Raw genomic sequence first — 19,693 nt, forward strand, 5'->3', positions numbered from 1 at the left:
CAGGACCCCATGGGAGTCCATGAACACTGATCCTTAAATCAGCCAGAGGGTCCTGGGAGAGTGAAGCCACTGAGCACATTCCCCTTGCAGGTCCTCAGGTGAGAGCACGGCATTTGGGATCAAAGCTGGATGCTCACATGGCAGCACAGAGCACTGGCTCTTTGCTGCCCATCCTTGCCCTGGACAGAAACACCTCATGGAGCTTTCCCGCAGCAGTTTCCTCTGGTTAGAGTCTAGCCATTGCCCCGCCATGTTGGAACCTGGGGCCAGACAGGGAGGAGCAGGTGGCCAGATACTGTGAAAACCTGGGTGACATTTCCCTGCAGGGTGTTTAGGGGACTTTGACCCCCTCGCAGCTGGTTGTTCACCAGGAGTTTTGCTCAGAAGCCTGTGAGAAGCCAGGTTTGCTCAACAGTGAGCGTGCGTTTTGGGGTTGCTGTGGCCTAGTGGACTGACCTCAAGGGAGGCAGCCAGGAATTTCTGACTTTCAGCCTTCCCTGGGGCTGCCCCCACATCCTCCAGGCTGGAGACAGCCAGTGCGAGAGGGAAGGAGAAGGCAGGGACAGAAAGGGGAGAGATGCTGACACTTACGCAGGTATGTCGCTCAGCATCAGAAATATGCCTGCGATGAAAACCAGTGTCCCCACAACTGCTGCAGGCAAGAGCCACCCAGTATAGAAACCTAAAGAGAGGGAAGAGAGAAGGCCAGTCCCTCAGAGTGGGAGTCTCATTGCAAACACAGGACCTGTAGCCAACCTGCACCCTCATCTCAGCAGCAGAGCCCAGTTCAGAGCCCCACATTCCTAGTGAAACCAATTGTGGAGTGATGCACTGCATCCCAGCAACTGAAGGAGAGTCCCCTGCTAGCCATTGTAACGGATGATTCCCACCATGTTCTCAGAGGTCACTTGGGGAGCAGGGACTTCCTCCCATCTACATGCAGGTAAAAGGGGAGGTTAAGGGTTATCCCACCCTGGCATTGACTTCAAGAGCCTCCTGCTGGCTATGTCCTCACCCTGAGACGTGGCCTCCAGAGTGAGGCTGGGTTTGGTAATGGCCATAAGGCAGGACTTTCAAAACCATTCAGTGCTGGCTCAGTTCTGCTCCTATGGAGCAGAGCAAGCCCAGTGCCGAGTGGCAGTGGGAATCCCACCTTCGTGTCCAATGCACAGGGACAACGATCCAAGTTAATCAAGTCTGGAGGCAGGGCAGAGTCTGTTACACTTGCCAGCATGCCAACCATTATGTTCTTTGGCCATACATCAACTTTTTGTTTCTCCCCATTCCAGACCTATTTTTAATTAATTTTGTCCATTTCTCTCTCCTTTTTCTTCCCTCCCTTTCTATTGCACCTTCTCCCTTCTCTCCTCAGCGACAGGCAGTGGGAATGGATGGTGTTCCTGGGGGAAGCCTCCGAGAAAAGGGCGGGTGGAGGCTTGCATGTAGATCTAGGCTCCAGCTACGATCTCCTCTGATCAGGAGTGCCACAGCTGGGGTCCCATCATGGAGAAAGTCTGTCCCAGCTTGTCTTGATGGGCTGTGGCGAAGGGATGAGCGTCCTGGTCTATGGAGGGTTTTGTAGATTAGGACTAGGACTTTAAACTCAGCCCCACCACAGACAGGGACCAGCAAAGCATCCATTGCTCCTGCTTGGTCAGCCACATTCATTTCAAATGCATCCCACAGCTTGGACACAACAGGAAGGGTTTCTAGCCATGGGAGCTTTCGGGCTGCTGCTCTGTGCAAGAGGGACAGCTTTCCTTGCTTGGGACATGGCAGACAATCCCAGTACAAGAAAAACAAATGCACTCTAATCTAGCTTCTCTTAACAAGCCATAGCAGGAAAGGGACAAGAAGGATGATTAGTGAAAAATGGCAACCTGAGAAAGATCCTCCCTGCTTCTCTGGCAATGACACCCATGCACTCGATGTAAAGGGTGCCCCTTACTATAGTACAGCCCGTCCTTGGTCTGCACTGGGGAAGCAAAGCGCTCTGCTTATACAAGCGATTGTTATTCTCTGTGCTGATCCCAGCATTCCCTGCAGCAGAACACAAGGAGGCCGATGCTCCAGTGGAGCATTAACTCTTTCTGGAGAAGGTATCAGGTTAGGGCAGAGCTGGGTGCCACAGGAGGTGTTTGAGGGAACAGTAAGGAGCAGGGCAGAACAATGCACACTAGTGCTGGTGGTGCCCTTCCACTGCTGGCTAGAACCCATTCCCTTTGTGCCACATGGCTGCAGGAGGCATTATTCTTCATCAAGCCTGGACAGTCTAATCTCCTGATCAGCGAGGCTCCAGTTCCTTTTCCAGTGAGTATGAGGAACACACGGCTATCACAGCCCAGGAACTGGTTGGAGACAGAGGTGCAGGCTAGAGGCTAACGAGAATGGGGCAGGAGATCCAGGGCAGCATATTGACACGTCTGGCTGGGGCCAGGGATGAAGGCCGGTTGTAGGGAGAGCGCAGAAGAGCATTGTACTCACCCAGCCAGGCAAAGTAGAGTGCAATCTTCTCTCCAAAGTACCTGCGGATGTGATCCAGTGGCTGGTATCTGTTCCATTTCTGCCACCTCGCCCAGTACTGGAAGAGGACCTGGCGCTCGGTCAGGCTCTCAGGGGCCAGCCTGTCAGCGGGTACTGCAAAGGGACCCTGCAGGGAAGAAGCAGGAAGGTTCCAACTAAGGCTTGTGAAAGCAGCGCAGCTGGCTGGGCTGGGCTGGGGAGAGGGGTTTGACAGTAGCCCCCTGCCTCTCCAGCTCCCCACAGCCATGCTACTCCAACCCCAGTTACCTCTGTGTTCCTTTGTAAAGGCTGAATAAGGAGCTTTTTGAACAGTCCGGCCCCCTTGTGGGCAGAGGCCACACAAGTGCTCTGTCTTGGCCAGGGCTCCCTGCTGTCTCCTGAGCTGTAGATCGGGGCATGACCAAAGTCCAGTCTGGCTGAGGTAGCAGGGAACAGATGCTAGAAAGAGACTGTCTCCTGACTTACCTCATGCAAAGGGAATGCAGCTGCAAAGACATTCTCGCTCAGCAGCCGATCCACCCCAACCTCCCCCTGCTTCAGGTGGCCATATGGTGTCGTGGCCAGGATCTCGTACAGCTGGGGGAAGCAAAGAGATGGTAATTAACTGCTGTCACACTGATGAAAGATACAAAGAGAGCCCCATGATCTCTCTCTAAGCACCGACACCACGCTCCGCACTGCACTATGGAGACCCATGCCTCAAAGGTTCTCAGCAACCATGTTTCCAGAGGGAAATGGAGAATTTGGGTGGAAAGAGACTAAACAAGTTCAGATGAATTCAGGTACAAGAAGTTGTTTTTGCCACCAATTCCAAGCCTGACTCTCATAGGCATTGTAACATTTTCTTTCCTAGACATTGAAAACTGAGAAAGAAGAGTTCGTTTTTAGTCAGCCTCTTTAAACTTTGTGTGTTAAAATCTATTTAACTCCAATTGCCAATGAAGACTTAGGAGAAAAGTTGTCTTTGTTAAAATTCAAACCCCACACTGCCCATGAATGAGCAAAATCCTCACACTACACCTCCTTCAGACTCCACAAGAAGTCTAAACCAGAGAAGACCAGAATTAACATCCCTGATATTTCTATTGTTAACAAACAAGAAAAACAACTTTGTTTGAAACACATCTTTCAGGCCTTTATATATCATAAAGCAACGCAAATGAGTGAGAGCTATTTTTAAAAAAAAATCTCTGCAGGATTCCTTTAAGCCTAAAGTCACACAAATGAGGAGGAGAATGCAGACAGGAAAGAGGAAACAAATGGCTATTTTCTTACTTCACTACTTTCTTCTTTAAAATAAAAGTGGCCTATTTTCTCTGTAGCTGCTTTTCCATTAGCAAGGCAGTATCACACCAGCCCAGTCAATATGGTCAGGAACAAACTCACAGCACGTGTCTTGGTGTCCTCACAAATACACTGGTAATTACTAGCAGCGATGTTTGTATCAGTTCTGACCTATATTTTGCAAAGCGCACTTTTGACAGGCTCTAGTCCACACTGCCCCAGTGGGAGAAATTTAGCACCTCTGGGGTTTTGACTTGCCTCATTGGAAGTCAAGTTTTTGGCAACAGGCTGCATGGCTGCTTGGCTTACAGCACAAAGAGATGGAGCAAGAAGGAAGACCCTCCTATCTTGAGGTTTATAAACAGCAGGATATTGTTGATCATTAGCGAGCTTGGCAGAATTCAATTTTTATCTTTTTATAATTAATGGATAATATTGATGTTTATTTTAAGCAGTTTTTAATCTATTTAAACTTTCAGAGTTACACAAAATTATGGGTTTTCAGCATTTTTTAAATGTTTATTAATTTAAATATTCATAGTGGCAGGAAATAATGGCAGAGTGTCAGCCAATAATTATTTAATGATAGTAGATGTTGTGATTCACAAAGTTAAAGTTCTGTACCCGGTAAAACAAAATTGACAGCATCACATCAAAATATACAAAGTAAATATCCTTGAATCACACTCTAATACAGGCAGCATTTTTCTTACTTTACGTATCTGTGAGTTTCACTTATCAATGGAAATATTTTTTTGTCAGTTTGCATTGTACAGTAAAATTGACGATTCTTGATAAAAATCTGATCCTTCCATCTAACCATTAGTTATTGCCTCACACCCTGGCAGGGCATGACCAGTATGTTCAGTGACTGAGAGACTTGCAGGAGCTGACAGAGGCAGGATGGTCCAGTAATTAGGGCAGTAGTCTAGGACTTGTGTGACCTGGTCCTGCTCCACCACAGACTGTGTGTGTGAACTTGGGCACATCACCTAGCCTCCCTGTGCCTCAGTTCCCCACTTGTAAATGGGGATAATAGCTCTGCCCTGCCTCATAAGCTTTAAAGATTGTGAGGTGCTCAGATCCAATGAAGAAGGGAGCCCTGTAAGTCCCTAAAATACATAGCTGATTCCCCACTACTTTGCACACTGCAGCCATTCACACCTGGGCAGCCATTCACACCTGGGCAGCAAAGCAGAGATGTCTGATTTGGTAACATTTCACAATCACTTTTCACAGGAGTAAGTGACCCTCTTTCTTTAGGCTGATGGGATGTGCCTACCACCTAAACAGCCAGGGTCACAAGCCCACTCATTACTCAAGCTACCCCCTAAACTCAACCTTCCCTCTGCTTAAATGTCAACCTCCCTAGAGGCCACCATACCTGCCCCCAACCTAAGCCCATGCCGCCCTGGAAGCCCTGCACCCTCCAGATTCAAGTGGGGCCTTCTCCACAACACCCATCTCTCCTCCTAGCCCAAACCCAAGCCTAAGCCTCGCCAGGGGCCCAAACTTGCTGCACCCAAAGCCTTCCCCCTGCGTGGCTCTTTCTGCCTGGGCCAGAACACTCAAGCCCTTCCCAGCTGGGCTGACACAAAAAGCAACGAATTAGGATGATAAAGTATTGAACCAGAAGCCAAGGAGGAAGGACCCATCTCAGCCCCAGGTCCTGCTGGACCTCTCCCTCCCCAGAAGACCCCTGGGCTGGCTACTCACTATCCTGTGCCGCTGTGTGCTGCTGAAGAAGGTGTCTTGCTCATTGCTCCCTAGGAACCTGCAATCACACACACCAGAACCATGATGGGAACATGCCCCCCAAAGTGCAACCCACAGGACAAGCCATCCTGCTTCCTCTCCCCGAGCCCACAGTCATCCACTCCCCATCCCATTTTGCCACAGGTACAGCCCTGCACTTCACCCATCCAGCTGAGGATGGCACCTCCCTGCCCTTGCCAACCCAGCTGCAAAGAGAAGGCACTTGCAGAGGCAGTTCCAACTGGCAGGTCACCTCCTTGGCTTCACCCATCAGCTCAGAGGGGCGGCCTATAGAGTCACACACCCAGGATAGTCCTCTCGCAGCACCCTTGCTTTGCATTCAACCCACCCACCTCACCCCTGCCTTTTGCGCACACATGGCTCCTCCTCCCTATGCCCAGCCAAGTGATGGTATTTAATTCTTATCCCTTTATTGCTCGGATAGCTTTGGCAGTGCGCTAGGGGTCTCAGGGACACTGACACCAACGTGCTCCCTGCCCTGAAGAGTTTACGATCTAGGCCAAAGGTGGGCAAACTACGGCCCGTGGGCCACATACGGCCTGCCCAGCCCTTGAGTTCCTGGCCAGGGAGGCTACCCCCGGCCCCTCCCCTGCTCTTCTCCCTCCCCCACAGCTACGCCACCTTATGGGCAGTGCTCTGGGCGGCAGGGCTGCGCGCTCCTGCAGGGCAGAGTGGCAGCGTATCTGGCTCTCGACAGCAAGTGGAAGGGGGCCGGATAGGGGGCGGGGACCAGGCTGTTAGGGGAGGCTTCCCTACCCGGCTGTTTGGGGAGCCTGCCCTACCCAGCCCTCCATACAGTTTTGCAACCTTGATGTGGCCCTTGGGCCAAAAAGTTTGCCCACCCCTGATCTAGGCAGATAACATGCACAGGCAGAAAGGGGAAGGCAGACAACAGGCAGCTGCCTGGATAAGCACTCCAGCAGGTGGCGTAACAGGCTTCCCTGTGGGTGCCCTGCAGGCCTGTTGGACAGGGAGAAGAGGTCTCCTCTCAGAGCTGCTTGGGTAACTGCCTGTGCCATAGCCCTTGCCCTCAGGGAGACAGCAGGAAGAGGAAAGGTGATCAGCACAAGGAAGCAGGAATGAATTTGTGCCACAGGCTCCCATGCCTCTTACCATGCTAACTTGTTCACTTTGAAGTGACAAGTGTAGTAGTCCATGGGCAGATTGGGGACCTCCTCATGCAGCAAGCTGGGGACACCCAGCTGCTTCGCCACTCTGTCAGACCAGTTTGAAGCTTGATTCGGCAGGGCCTGAGCACAAGCAATAGAAAAATGCTCAGGAGGAGGACAACAGCAGCAGCATGATGCCGAGTCAGTTTCTGGGGACAGAGGAGGGCAGGGGAAGAGACAAGTGCCCCAGTTGCATGCACAACAGTGCGAGAGGCTGGGAGCACTGGCATGTGAAAGAGGGTGAGTGGGAAAGCACTGAAGGGATAAGGAAGCTCCTCCAGGGCCTGCACAGGAGCCCCCCTGCAGACGTCCAAGACAGTTTTGCTGAGCAAAGCCCACAGGATTGAGGCCTCTGAAAACAGGAGGGCGATAAAATTGGGACTGTCCCAATATTTGGGTGGTTGTCCGGCACCTCAACTGATCTTTTGTTCCGCGGGCAGCACTTGGCTTTTTGTTTTTTTTTGCTCCGACAACGGATCCTCCCGCACACCATGTGTCCCGATATTTTCTTCATCTCATCTGGTCACCCTAATCCAGCTCCATGTCATGTCACTGCCCAGCCCAAAGTGTGCAACCGCCACCCCCCACACACACACATAACTCTCCCCCCACGGCACATGGAAGCAGTGGGATGGCTTCACCCTGGCGACTGGGAGTTCCCCAGCTCCTGCAGGGGTGAACTGGGCCCTAGAGGGAAGAGGATGAGTCTAGGAAAGATCTTCACCTGCAGGGGAAGCCTCAGCCGGAGATCCTCTGCGTAATAACACAGCACACTCCAGGGGGCGTTCAGCAGCACATAGTGCACCACTTTCTTCTCATCCTGGACCATGTGCTGGGAGAGAAGAGGGAAGGATGGAATTAGCCACCTGTTGTACTCAGGCCTGGCATTATAGGCTGGATCCTCAGCTGGGGTGAATCAACAAGGATACCTTGAAATTGAGGCTTCTATGTCAATTCATAGCAGCAAGGGGCCAGCCATGCAGAGCTCACCCTAGCTGTGCTGTTACTAAGCCTCTAGCTAGGGGGATGCCTACACTGCAAAGACAAATCCAGAGCTCAGGCTCACACGATGGGGCAAAAAATATCAGTGTAGATGTTCCTGCTCAGGCTGGAGTCCAGGGCCCCGAACTGTGTGTCTCAGAGCCTGAGGTTCCAGCCAGAGTCAGAACATCTTTGCTGCTTTAACATCTACATTGCTATTTTAAGCCCTGTAGCGTGAGCCCAGATCAGTTGACCTGGGCTTGGAGACTCACTGCCAGGGGTTTTCCTTTGCAGTGTAAACGTGCCCTAGGAACCTTGCAGAGCTCGGGAACTGCGCAGCAGAGGAGCACCTGCCATATGCAGCTCCCAGATCACACAGAGCAAGCCGTGCTCCTGTTGGCAGACACCTCCCATCACTCATCTCCAAGACAGTGCATCTCCCAGCAGGCCAGGCAGCGTGAGACCAAAGGGCTCCCCTCCTGGGCCTGCCAGGAGAATCACTAGATGACTGGAGTAGGTTAGACACACTTATGTGGCACAAGGTCATTATTACTCCAATAAAAGATCAGCAGATGATTCCCTAGCCACCCACCGCAGCCCTGCCTCATTCACAGCAGGCTGAAATGCCCACTGCTGCCCTGGCCCATTCACTGGGGAGAGGGCCATTTTGGAACAGGGTAAAGTTCTGGCCCCAGGCTCCATCCATTTTGTGGTACTCTGGCGGCGGAAAGGGGAGGGAGAGCTTCCTGAAGAGGCATCATCTGTTATCCCTAATGACAGATAAATGGTGTGGCAGGTGCAAGCAGGCTAGGCTACGCTGGGGTCTCTATGGGCCCCTGACCAGGTTCAAGATAAGGGAAGCAGGAAGGTGATTTACAGATATTGGTCATTCATGTCACTTAACGCTCTGCTGGAAGGTGTGCAGATACTATGGTGATGGTATCTAACATGACACAACAGAAAGGCACCTTTGCCCTCCTCCTGTGCCCAGGGGACCACGCCCATAATTTAGCTCATACATGCTGGGCCTTGTTTCTACATGAACCAGGTTTTCTCTGCTGGGTGAGCAATGCAGAGTGGACTGACCATGTGTCCTGGCTCCAGTGGGGGAAGAAGGCTCGATTTATCACCACATGCTGGAAGGCTGCCTATATTGCTGACAGATGGCTGCATTTCCAGTTTCCTCTTCAGACTGCCCAGCCAGCTGGCCCTTTGCTTTCCTTTCCCCACTGAGAGAAGCCAGGACCAAGCCAAGGTGGACAATGAGCTCCCCTTTCTGGAGAGGGTGGTCCTACACCATCCAGACGGGATTACTGAGCAGGGGGGAAAAGACCAAGATCCAATGAACAAAGCAACTCTTCCCCCCAGGACAGGGTGGCCCTGCAGAGCCAGGCTAGTGCGCTGATACACAGGGAAGAAGCCTGCCTGGGCACCAGAAAGGATCCAGCTACCTTTTCTATACAGATCCCGGCAGCCTGGAGCTTGTTCAGAAACTTCTTCCGCCAAGTCTTGTGGACATCGACAGCTCTTCTCCACCGGGGCACCTTGCTCTCAGCAGTGGTTTCTTCATTCTGTCCCTCCTGCTCCTGGGGATCTGCTTCCCACACCAGGACGAAGTCTGGGACAAGAAGAGACAGCTTGTGTCCACATCACAGACAGATGGACACTGCAAGGCACATGGGGGCAAAGCTCTTGGGAACCACACAGCTCATGCTTCATCTGCTTCTCCATCCGCTCCTGCCTGGTGCCCAGCTGATTCTTGTCACAGATCCAAGTCCTTGGTGGAGTAAGATGAGCAGCCTGGAGAAAGGGGCACGTGTAGGGAGGAGCAGGCTGGGGATTATAAACCTAAGAGCCCCACCCTTTATGGAATGAGTTTACCACATGTAGCTACAGGAAGGGTCCCAAGACAAACCAGGACAGTCAAGATAGACAGGGGCCTAGCGGACTCCAGATATGCCCAACAGAACTACTGCAACCAGCAGAACCCATTCAGTTGTGCCCTGTCCACGAGGACTGGCAGGCACATCCCAACCCAAGGGCGTACACAGTGTTAAGAGCAGGGCTGGAGACTTCACCCCTTATTTACAGGTTTCCTTCTTTAAAATAAATAAATACAAAGGCCCCCAACCTCAAAACCACCTCCCCATAGATCAGCACTTCTCCCTGCGCTGTGCCCTCACCTATCCTGGTGCGTCCATCACTGAAGACGTTTGCAGTGCTCTGCGTGACGTGGGTCGCTTGACTTGGTTTACTCAGCTAGAAAAAAGCATTAACTCATAAGGGTCTTGTGCTTGTATCTGCAACAGCCCTGCTGAATGCTGACAGGAACTAGCAAAAGGAAGTGATGGTGCTGCTGGCGTCATGCAGTCCCCACCAGGATTCCAGAAGCGAGTGTGACCTCACCGGGGTGCTAGCTAAGACTTATCTAAGTTCTCATCTGAGGGAAGGCAATGGGCGACAGAGCTGCCCTCCTACAGTGAGCATATGCCACTGCCATGGTAATATGAAATAAGTCATGTGCATATAGTGGGAACTGCTGTTTGCAAACCAGTCTCAGTGCATTTAGTGACTGCTAGGAGGCAGGCCCCATGAACAACGGCCAGCCAGCCTCACCGTTTGGAAGTGGGTGGCTCTGTATGCAAGCTTGTCCATTGTTTGGAGCAGCTGATCTCCCTGAACACCCTCTCCTTCATCTCTCCTTTGGATTCAGGCATCCCTGGTGTTGTCTGCCCCCCACCTCTTCAACAGGAACAGGATCTGTGCTCTCAGAAAGCCCCCCAGTCATCCCCCCGTGGCAGGAGGTGATGGACGCAGATTAACCCACCCTTCCCCCTCACAGCTCTAAATATCCATCCACAGTAGATTTTATATGCCTACCTCCGAGACTTCAATAGGAGCCTGGCTCAGACTGCCATAATAAGGCCCTTTGGCATTTTGGTCTTCACTCATCAGGTTGGCATGATCATCTGCTTTGATCTTTTTCCGTTGCATCTTGATCCTTCATGCCACCAGCACCTTCTGCTGTTTAGAAACAAGTCAGCAAGATGTGAGTGTAGTGTGAATGGGCCAAAGCTCCCTCCCACAGGAGGCAGCAGACCAGGCCTCACAATGTGTGGGGCCCCATGGCAGGAGAGATCAAGACACAGGTTGCCTTCCTTTCTGGTCCTGATGGTAGAGGTACAGGAGTGCTCTAGGGGGGAGCTGCTTCCTTCTCTTCCCGTTCTGCTGTGGTACATTATAAATGTATTTTGCTACCTTGCTAGGCAGTTATTCACTATGTACAAGACTTACCTAATGCATTTTGTTTTAAATAAATGTAGGAGTTTTATTTAAGAATATCAAGGGGAATCTATAAGAACAGCATTGCTAGCAGCGAGAACTTAGGTTGAGATACTGGACAAAGAAATTGTTACCTTTTGTATCAGAGTGGTTTAAGGGAACACATGCATGCCTTACAAAGATGTGTGAGCTTTCTTCAATTGCTTATCAAGAAGCCAGTCAGGCGAGGCTGGGAAAGATTTTAGGAAGAAGCTCTGAAGTGAAGCAGGAAGAGAGATGGAGTAGCTTTAGGGACAATTAAGTGCCTCGTTCTGTGTCTGGGTGGGGTTGCTGGGCATTCTGTAACACTTTCCATGGCATGTGACAATAGTAGTCATATTATAGTTTGGCTCAGAGGTCATCATCAGAGATATTTAATAAGTTAGGGGATGTATATTTGATTTTAAGTTTAAGATTTCTTCTGTAAAGTGTTAAATCATTAATTATAAAATGTATTTGTTATTAGTGCTTTTAAAGCACCTGATATAGAATTTACATTTTAGAAGATATAACTTTGTTATTTAAGAAAGTGAGATTAGCATCCCAACACTAAATATTATCCCTATTTTACACATGGGAAACTGAGGCACAGAGCAATGGTGTGACTTGTTCACAGTAAGTTTGTGGCAGATCTGGGAATAGAACCAAGGTCTTCTGACACCAGTTCAGTGCCTAAGCCACGACATGCAGATTGGTGCTTTGGGACCCCCATCACAGGACGATACATATCTATCTTTCTTGGTCACATCAACTTCACAAAGAAACTTGCCCAGAGATAATGCAAAGGGGCTTGTTTTTCATAGCACAAACAAACAAACTGCAGTAAGTGCAAAGAGTCCCAAACTCATAAGGTAATTAGAGGCAGGAGATCTGGGAATCTCTTGTATGAAGTGGGCATTGCAGGCTGGGCATGACACAGACAGGACATAAGCAGCCTCAGCTGTGTCTCAGGAGCATCACTTTAGCCCCAGGGCTCTGAATCCTGTTGTAACCACTGGTGCCCTCTACAGTAGGTTATTAAGTGTTACAAATGATTGGTTCAAATACCTTGAGTTTGCAATGTCTCGTGCTCCCACACAGCTGCTGTCTCAGGTGTTCTACAAGCAATGGATTTGCCATTTGGCTCCAACACCTACAGAGAGGTCTCTAGCTGAGGGTCACTGAACTGTTGCAATCTTCAACCATTTCCATCCGAATAGGTGAAACACATTTTCCCCCTCATCCCCGCGCTTCCCCAAGCATCACAGCTGTTGCAGTTCAGCTGCTGCTCATAATCCCGTCCCACAATGCAGTGCCTCACATATGGAAGTTAGCCAAACCTTCCTCCCCATGCAGCACTGCCAGACACTGTAGGGTATTTGCCCCAGAAGTCTCAGAATACAAGTTGGGTCTGAATGCACCAAAATGGTTCTGTGAAAACCAGCCTGGGCAAGATAAAATGTAGTGAAGAAAAAATGCAATCCACATCATGCAAGTAATGCTGCTGCTGCTGCAACAGCTTCCTTGCTTGGTATCTAGAGGAAGAAACATGCTAAATATGTCCAAAAGCTCCCTCTTCCCTGCCAAGCTCTTTGAAAGCAAGTGGCACAGGCAGATACCTCCCTCATTCATATAGTAGGGGACTATTTTTGTTTAAGGTGAAAAACTGTTACCTTCCTGTTGTAGCCCATTATGGGTCTGGGTTCCAGGCAGCCACTGATGAGCATCTCAGCCAAGATAGTGAGCAACTAGTGATTTAGGTATCATAGAATATCAGGGTTGGAAGGGACCTCAGGAGGTCATCTAGTCCAACCCCCTGCTCAAAGCAGGACCAATCCCCAGGCAGATTTTTACCCCACTTCCCTAAATGGCCTCCTCAAGGATTAAACTTACAACCCTGGGTTTAGCAGGCCAATGCTCAAACCACTGAGCTATCCCTCCCCCCGATGTCCAACTTGAAATCTGGTTTGCAGAAGGTGGGTGCCTGGCCCTTTCTGGAAATCAAGTCCCTCCAAGTCATCTCACATTGAGCGCCCCCAAATTGCTAGTCACTTTTCTGAAAACTTTGGTCTTGACCATGCTGGGGAAAAGCCCCACGTCAGAAGGCTTACTAACAAATCCTGTGTTGAACGTGACTTGGCACAGAGGCAGTCGTTTAAAAACATGTTAACTGACTCTGGTTAACTCAATCATAATCAAATATAGGAAAGAGAAGCAGAAGGAAATCAAAAGCTATTGGCTTTTACTTTAGCCAAGTGCTCCAACCTAGAGGCTCCATATGGTTTACATTGCCATTTTAATGTTTTTTTCACCCCAAATCATAGTGAGCCAAGAATGAGCAACTAAGGGGTTAGGAAAGCAATAAAAGTTTCTTGGGCTCATATGCAATAGACGAATATAATGTACCAGTCTGAGCTTATGTGAGAAACACTAAACTAAAATAGCCACACTAAGCTAATGGCTCTCTGCCTTTACTAGAGTAGAATTTAGGGTGCAGATGGGTTGCAGGCTGGGGTTCACAGAACTTTCCTTCACTCTCCGGATTTCAAAACCAAGGTATATTTGCATTACCCCAAGTAAAATCTGATTGCAGCCATGTCTCAGCTGTGTTGCCAGCTATCAGTACATTTATGGATTGTCCTTTTAAGAAATTTGAAAATTGCCTGCCAGTCCCCCCCATCCCCCCACAAATGGAATGCTGCATGCAAACAGCATGATAGCCCAGGAAATTATTCTGCCTCCTTCCTCTGTTGTGCTCGATTCTCAGCTGTGCAGTAGATGAAGGCTGAGATCAGATACACACTGGTAACTCTCCAGCAGAAAAGCTTCCTTTTAATTAAAAGAACCTGGTAGAAGGATCTTGGGAAGAGTGATTGGAGTCTGCAAATAAGGACTAGTTCCAATCACAAGCAGAAGCCGGACAAAAAGCAAACAACAAAATCCGAAAAGTGCTGATTTAAGGATTAGCTTGGCAAAGCCTCCTCAGGAAAGCGCATGCCCGGTTCCATTCCAGTGCCCAAATTCCCTAGGCACCTTTGAACATGCTAGCCTAAGTCTCCAAACCATGGGCCAAAATCAGCCCTGGCTTACACCCGTCACAGCTTTCAGAAGACAAATGGAGCGCTCAGCGCAAAACATGGACCCAATATGAGTCCTGCTATATTTTAATCAACATTGAAGGTTTTTGGATTGTGGAATAGGGGAAATCAGCAAGAGTGTAAAATCCTAACGGTAAATAAGATGGAGCCTTGGTAAAATATATGAAAATTTTCAGGAAATATTTTTCCCTGGAAGTTTGCAACTCCATACAGTTCAGGGGCAAATGTTTCCTTGGAAGTTCCTACTTGCATTCAACTCTACATTCAGCCAGTCCTCAGCCACGATGGCTGTGTGTGGAGCCAAGGTGTACGTGTGTCTTTTATGAGTTGATTAAATTAGTAGTAGTGGAATGACACGTTCCTAGTATAGTTCGCTATGCTAGACAGCTATTTCAGAGCAGTCTCACAGTAAACTCTGCCCAAGTAGTAAAACTACCAGCTAATCCCCACAACTGTGAGGTATTAACCCCATGTTAGAGCTAGGGAGCCTAAGAGAGAGTTGCAGGGATTGGCCACACAGTAAACCAGTGACAGAGCCAAATCAGCACTCCCAAGTAAGTTCTAGTGCCCAGCACCATGCACATTCTTTTAGCCTCTCTGTTGCAGCATACGCTGCTCCCTCCAAGCAGGATTCCTGCCCCAGCCTTACAGAGAGACGCGGCCAGCATGAACAGGAACAGCCTCCGCTTTCATGAAGTCCTGTCCTTCTACTGTACCTGATACTGGGGTTTATTGCAGCTGGACAGCCCTCCTAGCCAGTGTTCACACTCCAGACGTTAGCTCCAAGCTGACAGTTCGCACTGTAATCCTGCTGTGTTCCAAGTGCAAGCAAGACTATAAAGGGTCCTTCTAGGTTACTGTCCAAAGCTCCGCTCTCCCCCTGCGTCCCCTGGAATTTCTAGAGACAGGGAAATGGTCTCACTTCATCTCCACTTGGTTGCTTTTAAACGTCAGTTTATGGCTGCTTCCTGTCTTGGGAAACACCAGCCAGTGAGAATGCATAAGACCAAGAAATGGAGATAAAGCAGTGGAGGCAGCAGGTTTATAATCACTTCCCTGCTTATTGCCTCTAGCAGGCCCTGCCTTTGTTTGAGATGGGGGTGTGGATTTGCATGTCCCTGTACAAATTAGCATAGCCATATTTAAATAAAGCTTTGATGATAAAAATTTGAAGAGCCAATACCAGAAGAGAACGCGGAAGAATCCTGGTATTTCTGCTCTCAAGCTGATCTGGCTGTGTGTGTCTTGGCCAGGTTAAAGATTTCAAGTCATGTTGTGCTTCTCTAGCATGCAGGTGCGTCAAGAGCATCACTGTGCAGCACCACAGTGGGGCTTAGCCTCAGGGTGCCGCCACAATACATGTAATAAAAATAGTGGGAAAGGGCTATATTAGGAAGACACTATTTATTCATTATTATTAATTCTATCTGGGGAGAGGATAGGACAAAAAAAGCTGATATCATCCCAAATCAATTTCTCCTCAGGTCTTTGCTGAATGTGACAACTACGATCAAAGCAGCCACCACGGAAACACTGAGAAAGGCCCAAGTTTGCAGGTGTGGGAGTTACTAGACAGCTGAGATTCCCAGTTGCCAAAGAATAGAGCATAGGAGGCAAACTCTCTGAAAAGCAAGAATCCAGGAGGAGCCCAGCTGAGTGCTGGATTCCCCCATTCACACTGAGAACTTCCATTGGCAAGAACAGAGATCAGCACCCTAAGAAGGGAGTTAGACATGAAGGGTTTAGGTCAGTTCTACATACATACACGGCCCCCCTAATCAATGTACTATCAGCACCTCAATACACCTCTGTGAGGCAGGACAGTGCTATTATCCCCATTTTACAGATAGGGACTGAGTCACAGAGAGACTAAGTGGCTTGTCCAGACTCAAACAGTAAAACTGGCAGAGCGGGAAGTAAACTCAACTCGACTCCCAGTCCAGTGTCTTAACCACAAGCCCAGCCTTTCACTCTGCTCAGTGCAATCAGAACCTTACCTCCTCCTGCTGTCCTACTGGCAAGTTCTGATGTTGTCATCTGTGATATCATAATGCACGGGGAAATGAAACATGCCATTAGGGGAACTAATTGACACTGAAACCGTCAAAGCACAATTTGAACTCGTCTCTCACAAATCAGAGAGCGGGAAGCTTTTGCAAATCCAAGGCTGCTCTTGGTAAAATCAGCTGGTGTCATCAGATTGAGCAGTATTAGGTCCATAGATCCAGACTGCCGCCTTCTGCAGAAAAGGAATACAGGAGGGGGCCAGGAAAACACGAGGAACTTGATTTTGGAGCATTTTCACCAGATCACTTTACTACGGAAGCAGGATTTGCCTCTCCCTAGGAAACAAGCAGGGGATGCACTCTCCAGAATATACAGTTCCCCGGAGATCTGCATGGACCTTGAGGGGGAGGTTAAAGCCATCCATGCAAAGCCCGTGACAAGTTCTGGCTGTCCCTTACTGGCTGTTCCATGCTGCCAGGGAGTCAGTATCACATCCTCAGGGATTCCTTGGTCTGAGTTGCCCTTAATGCACCCCACCACCAACCCAGAATGAATTTCTACTGCATGAAGTGGCTCTGTTAAAAGTTAAAATGGCCTTCGAACTGAACGCAGCAAGCTAGATACAGTGTATAACAGAGGAATAGTCTGCAGGCAATCAGAGAATCATCATATCCATTCATGGCTATGCCAACATATCTCATGACTTGTCAAGGATATTACCTTGTCTGTTTTCAGAGTGTGAAATACCACAAGCTTCAGCATTTTATTATATTTATGCAGTACCACAGGTGGGTAGAGAGACTTACAGATGAGTAAAAAAGCCAGGTCCCCACCCCCACCCCCACCTTCACTGGACACCGCCCAAAGAGCAGGGGAAGAGGTAGCTTATGGGAAAGGATGAGAGCGATGATGGTAAAATCAAGATATGCTTTTTGGTGTCTACATGGCTTGTTAGTGTCTCTTATAATTTGTAATATAAGCTAGTATCATTTGAGGTAAGCGTGGAGGGCTAGTTCCAGAAGGCTACATGGAAGGAGTGAGTCTTGAAGAGGGGAATTATCTCCATTTGTTGATATCCTCAGGTGCATGGTACTGGATGGAGTGGGACATATGCTTGCAGTGAGTTCTCGACAAGGATGGAGACAATGCATGTTGATTGGTGGGGAGCAGTACAGAGTGATATAATGGGGCATCTAGCTGCTGGGAATTAGAGTTGTCATCTTAATTCTGTTCACACATGAAAATGAACCTAGTACTCTCACCCTTGTCCTCATGTAGGCACATCATAAAGCTGCCCTGCAGTTTCTGGCCTGACTTAGCACTGGACAATGGTGAGTGAACCTCATGTCCTGTCCTCTCCTGCAATAGACCACAGCTGTATCTGTGGACAGTTTGCATAGCACTGCAATACTACCAGGCCCTCATCAATTAAAAATCCCAAATCTCCAAGAGGAGTTTAAAGCTTATCTTGAAGTGATGTTAGGGCTCAAGAATGCTAAGTTGCCACCACCAAATCTCGTTCCGCTCACAGCAGACAGGGCACAAACAGGAGCTTCCTCATGTTGCTCCACTAATGTACTTCACCACTCATCCTGGAAAGGGTGCTCAGTCTTCATAGCCATTCACAGCTGGCCACTGAGACCATTAGAAGGTGCCAATGAATACCACTTACAATCATGGAATTGGATGGCTATGCAGGCCTGCTAAAGGGACAGAGCCAGGCATCTCATTTCATGGGTTCAAATCCTCTTCAGGTTAGTATTAGCCAGATATTACTGTAAATGTTAAACAAATATAATGTTACATTTTCATACACCCAACTTCACACTTTCTCCTCACTTCTTCAAACAAGCCCTTTCCTGTGGCCCCTTGTACATGGGAAGAGCTTCCCATAAACCTCTGCAGTTACCTCATTATCCCCCTTTCATATTCCTCCTTAAAACTCTCCTCTGCTATGATGCCTACAAAAACTGATAACCATGTGCTGTGACCAGCATTGTCTCACTGTCCACTTGTGCTCCCTCAGCTGTCTGTTGCTACCTGTTGCCCCTTGGCTTAGATCATAAGCTGTATGAGGCAAGCACCTTTTTGTTCTGTTTGTATAGACCAGTGGGGCTCTGGACTGTGACTGAGGGTGCTGCTTCAATACAAATAATAGTTGTTCAGTTGCCTTTGGGACGGGAGCTAGTGGTCTCAGCCCATTTCTCAATGGGTTCTGTTAAAGAGAGTCACCAATCAGCATCCTTGTTTGCAGCCTCAGTAAAAGAAAATGACAGGAGTGACTGTGCACAATGAGTTCTCTCCCCTTCTGAGCTCAGACAATTGGGGCTTTGATATTAAAAACACTTACCAGTCTTACTGGTTTTATCAATGCTTGTGTGCATGGAGCCCGCAAGAGAAATGCATTACAAATAGTGAAGGGATTGGTTAGATAGAAGCATTGTTAAAGATACACCCACATAGTCAGAATTCAGTCACAAGTATATTGGAGAACAGGTCATTCCCATGTATAGTATATTTCTCACAGCCTGTGCCTTGCACCGATTAACACAAATTCAATTTCCACACTGACCTGCCTCAGGCTGTGTCTACTTCACTGAATTTTACTGGTGAGAGATAAGTTATATAAATATTTTTTACATGTATTGCACAACAGATTAATATATGGTAACTAATCGGTTTCACAGTAAGACTTGGAAGTTAAATTTACCAGATCAGATGTCCAATACACTAGGGTAAACATAGGCGTATCTGAATGACAAAGCCACGTCTCTGTATTTAATAGGAACCAGGATGTGATTCATGATGCTTTCTGAGTGAAAATATTGACAGGTGCAGAATGTCACCAAGTTCTTTCCTTGCTGATCAAGAAACTGAAAGCAGCTTGACGCAAGTAGTACAGAGCTTACTGTCTGGTTCACATATTCAGTTAACTCTTCGCTCACCTGGGGTTTGACTGTCCTCCTGTTTTGGATTTTTAACTCACGGGCCCTGTTTAAAAATAAACACCACCCCAACCAGAAAATCCAGTTTCTGGCCAAATGAAAACCAGTTTGGGCCAAACTGTGCCCCCAGTACACTCATGCAGCCCTACTGCCTTCAGTGACCATTTAAAAGCTTGTGCATAGGATCGGTGGGGTTGCAGAGTTGCACATGAGGTACAAGTCGGCTCTGGTTTGATAAGTTCTCACTACTGGTGACAACTACCAGTGAATTAAGAGACTGAAAACATCAAACACTTCTCTGGATGTGTAAAGGAACCTGTGATGAAATACATGGTTGTTTGCAAGATGCTCAGATACTGTGATGGTGAGAGATGTACAAATGTCTAGACAGCAAAAGAAGACAGTAATAAATAATATCTCTCTCTTCTATAACTCTTTCCTTCCATAGCTCTCCAGTGCTTTACAGAAGTCAGATCATTATCCAGCTGGAGAAGTCGAACAGAGAGGCAAAGTGGCACCTTAAAGACTAACAGATTTATTTGAGCATAAACTTTCGTGGGTAAAAAAAACCCACTTCTTCAGACGCATGGAGTGAAAATTACAGATACAG

The 19,693-nt window shown here is 48.4% G+C and overlaps 2 protein-coding genes across 3 annotated transcripts in view; both read right to left on the reverse strand.

Moving 5' to 3' along the window:
• Nucleotides 1-10,745, reverse strand: part of ANO7 (anoctamin 7) — a 26,034-nt gene extending 15,289 nt beyond the window's left edge. Inside the window, exons 1-9 of the mRNA XM_030576002.1 lie at nt 10,614-10,745; nt 9,917-9,992; nt 9,185-9,351; nt 7,477-7,584; nt 6,697-6,833; nt 5,524-5,581; nt 2,989-3,099; nt 2,485-2,650; nt 592-682 (exon numbers count right to left, since the gene is read on the reverse strand). Of these exons, the coding sequence (XP_030431862.1) occupies nt 592-682; nt 2,485-2,650; nt 2,989-3,099; nt 5,524-5,581; nt 6,697-6,833; nt 7,477-7,584; nt 9,185-9,351; nt 9,917-9,992; nt 10,614-10,727 (1,028 nt within the window). The 5' untranslated portion in view covers nt 10,728-10,745. The remainder of the gene's footprint in view (nt 1-591; nt 683-2,484; nt 2,651-2,988; nt 3,100-5,523; nt 5,582-6,696; nt 6,834-7,476; nt 7,585-9,184; nt 9,352-9,916; nt 9,993-10,613) is intronic.
• Nucleotides 10,673-19,693, reverse strand: part of PPP1R7 (protein phosphatase 1 regulatory subunit 7) — a 43,519-nt gene continuing 34,498 nt past the window's right edge. Inside the window, exon 10 of one of the 2 annotated variants that reach the window (XM_030576010.1) lies at nt 10,673-10,757. In XM_030576010.1, coding sequence (XP_030431870.1) covers nt 10,737-10,757 — 21 coding nt within the window. In that variant the 3' untranslated portion in view covers nt 10,673-10,736. Of the gene's footprint in view, nt 10,758-17,894; nt 17,914-19,693 lie in introns of those variants that run through there. The other variant, XM_030576011.1, reaches the window with a different exon arrangement.

This window comes from Gopherus evgoodei, chromosome 9 (genome assembly GCF_007399415.2).
Source record: "Gopherus evgoodei ecotype Sinaloan lineage chromosome 9, rGopEvg1_v1.p, whole genome shotgun sequence".
In the NCBI taxonomy this organism is placed as follows: Eukaryota; Metazoa; Chordata; order Testudines; family Testudinidae; genus Gopherus; species Gopherus evgoodei.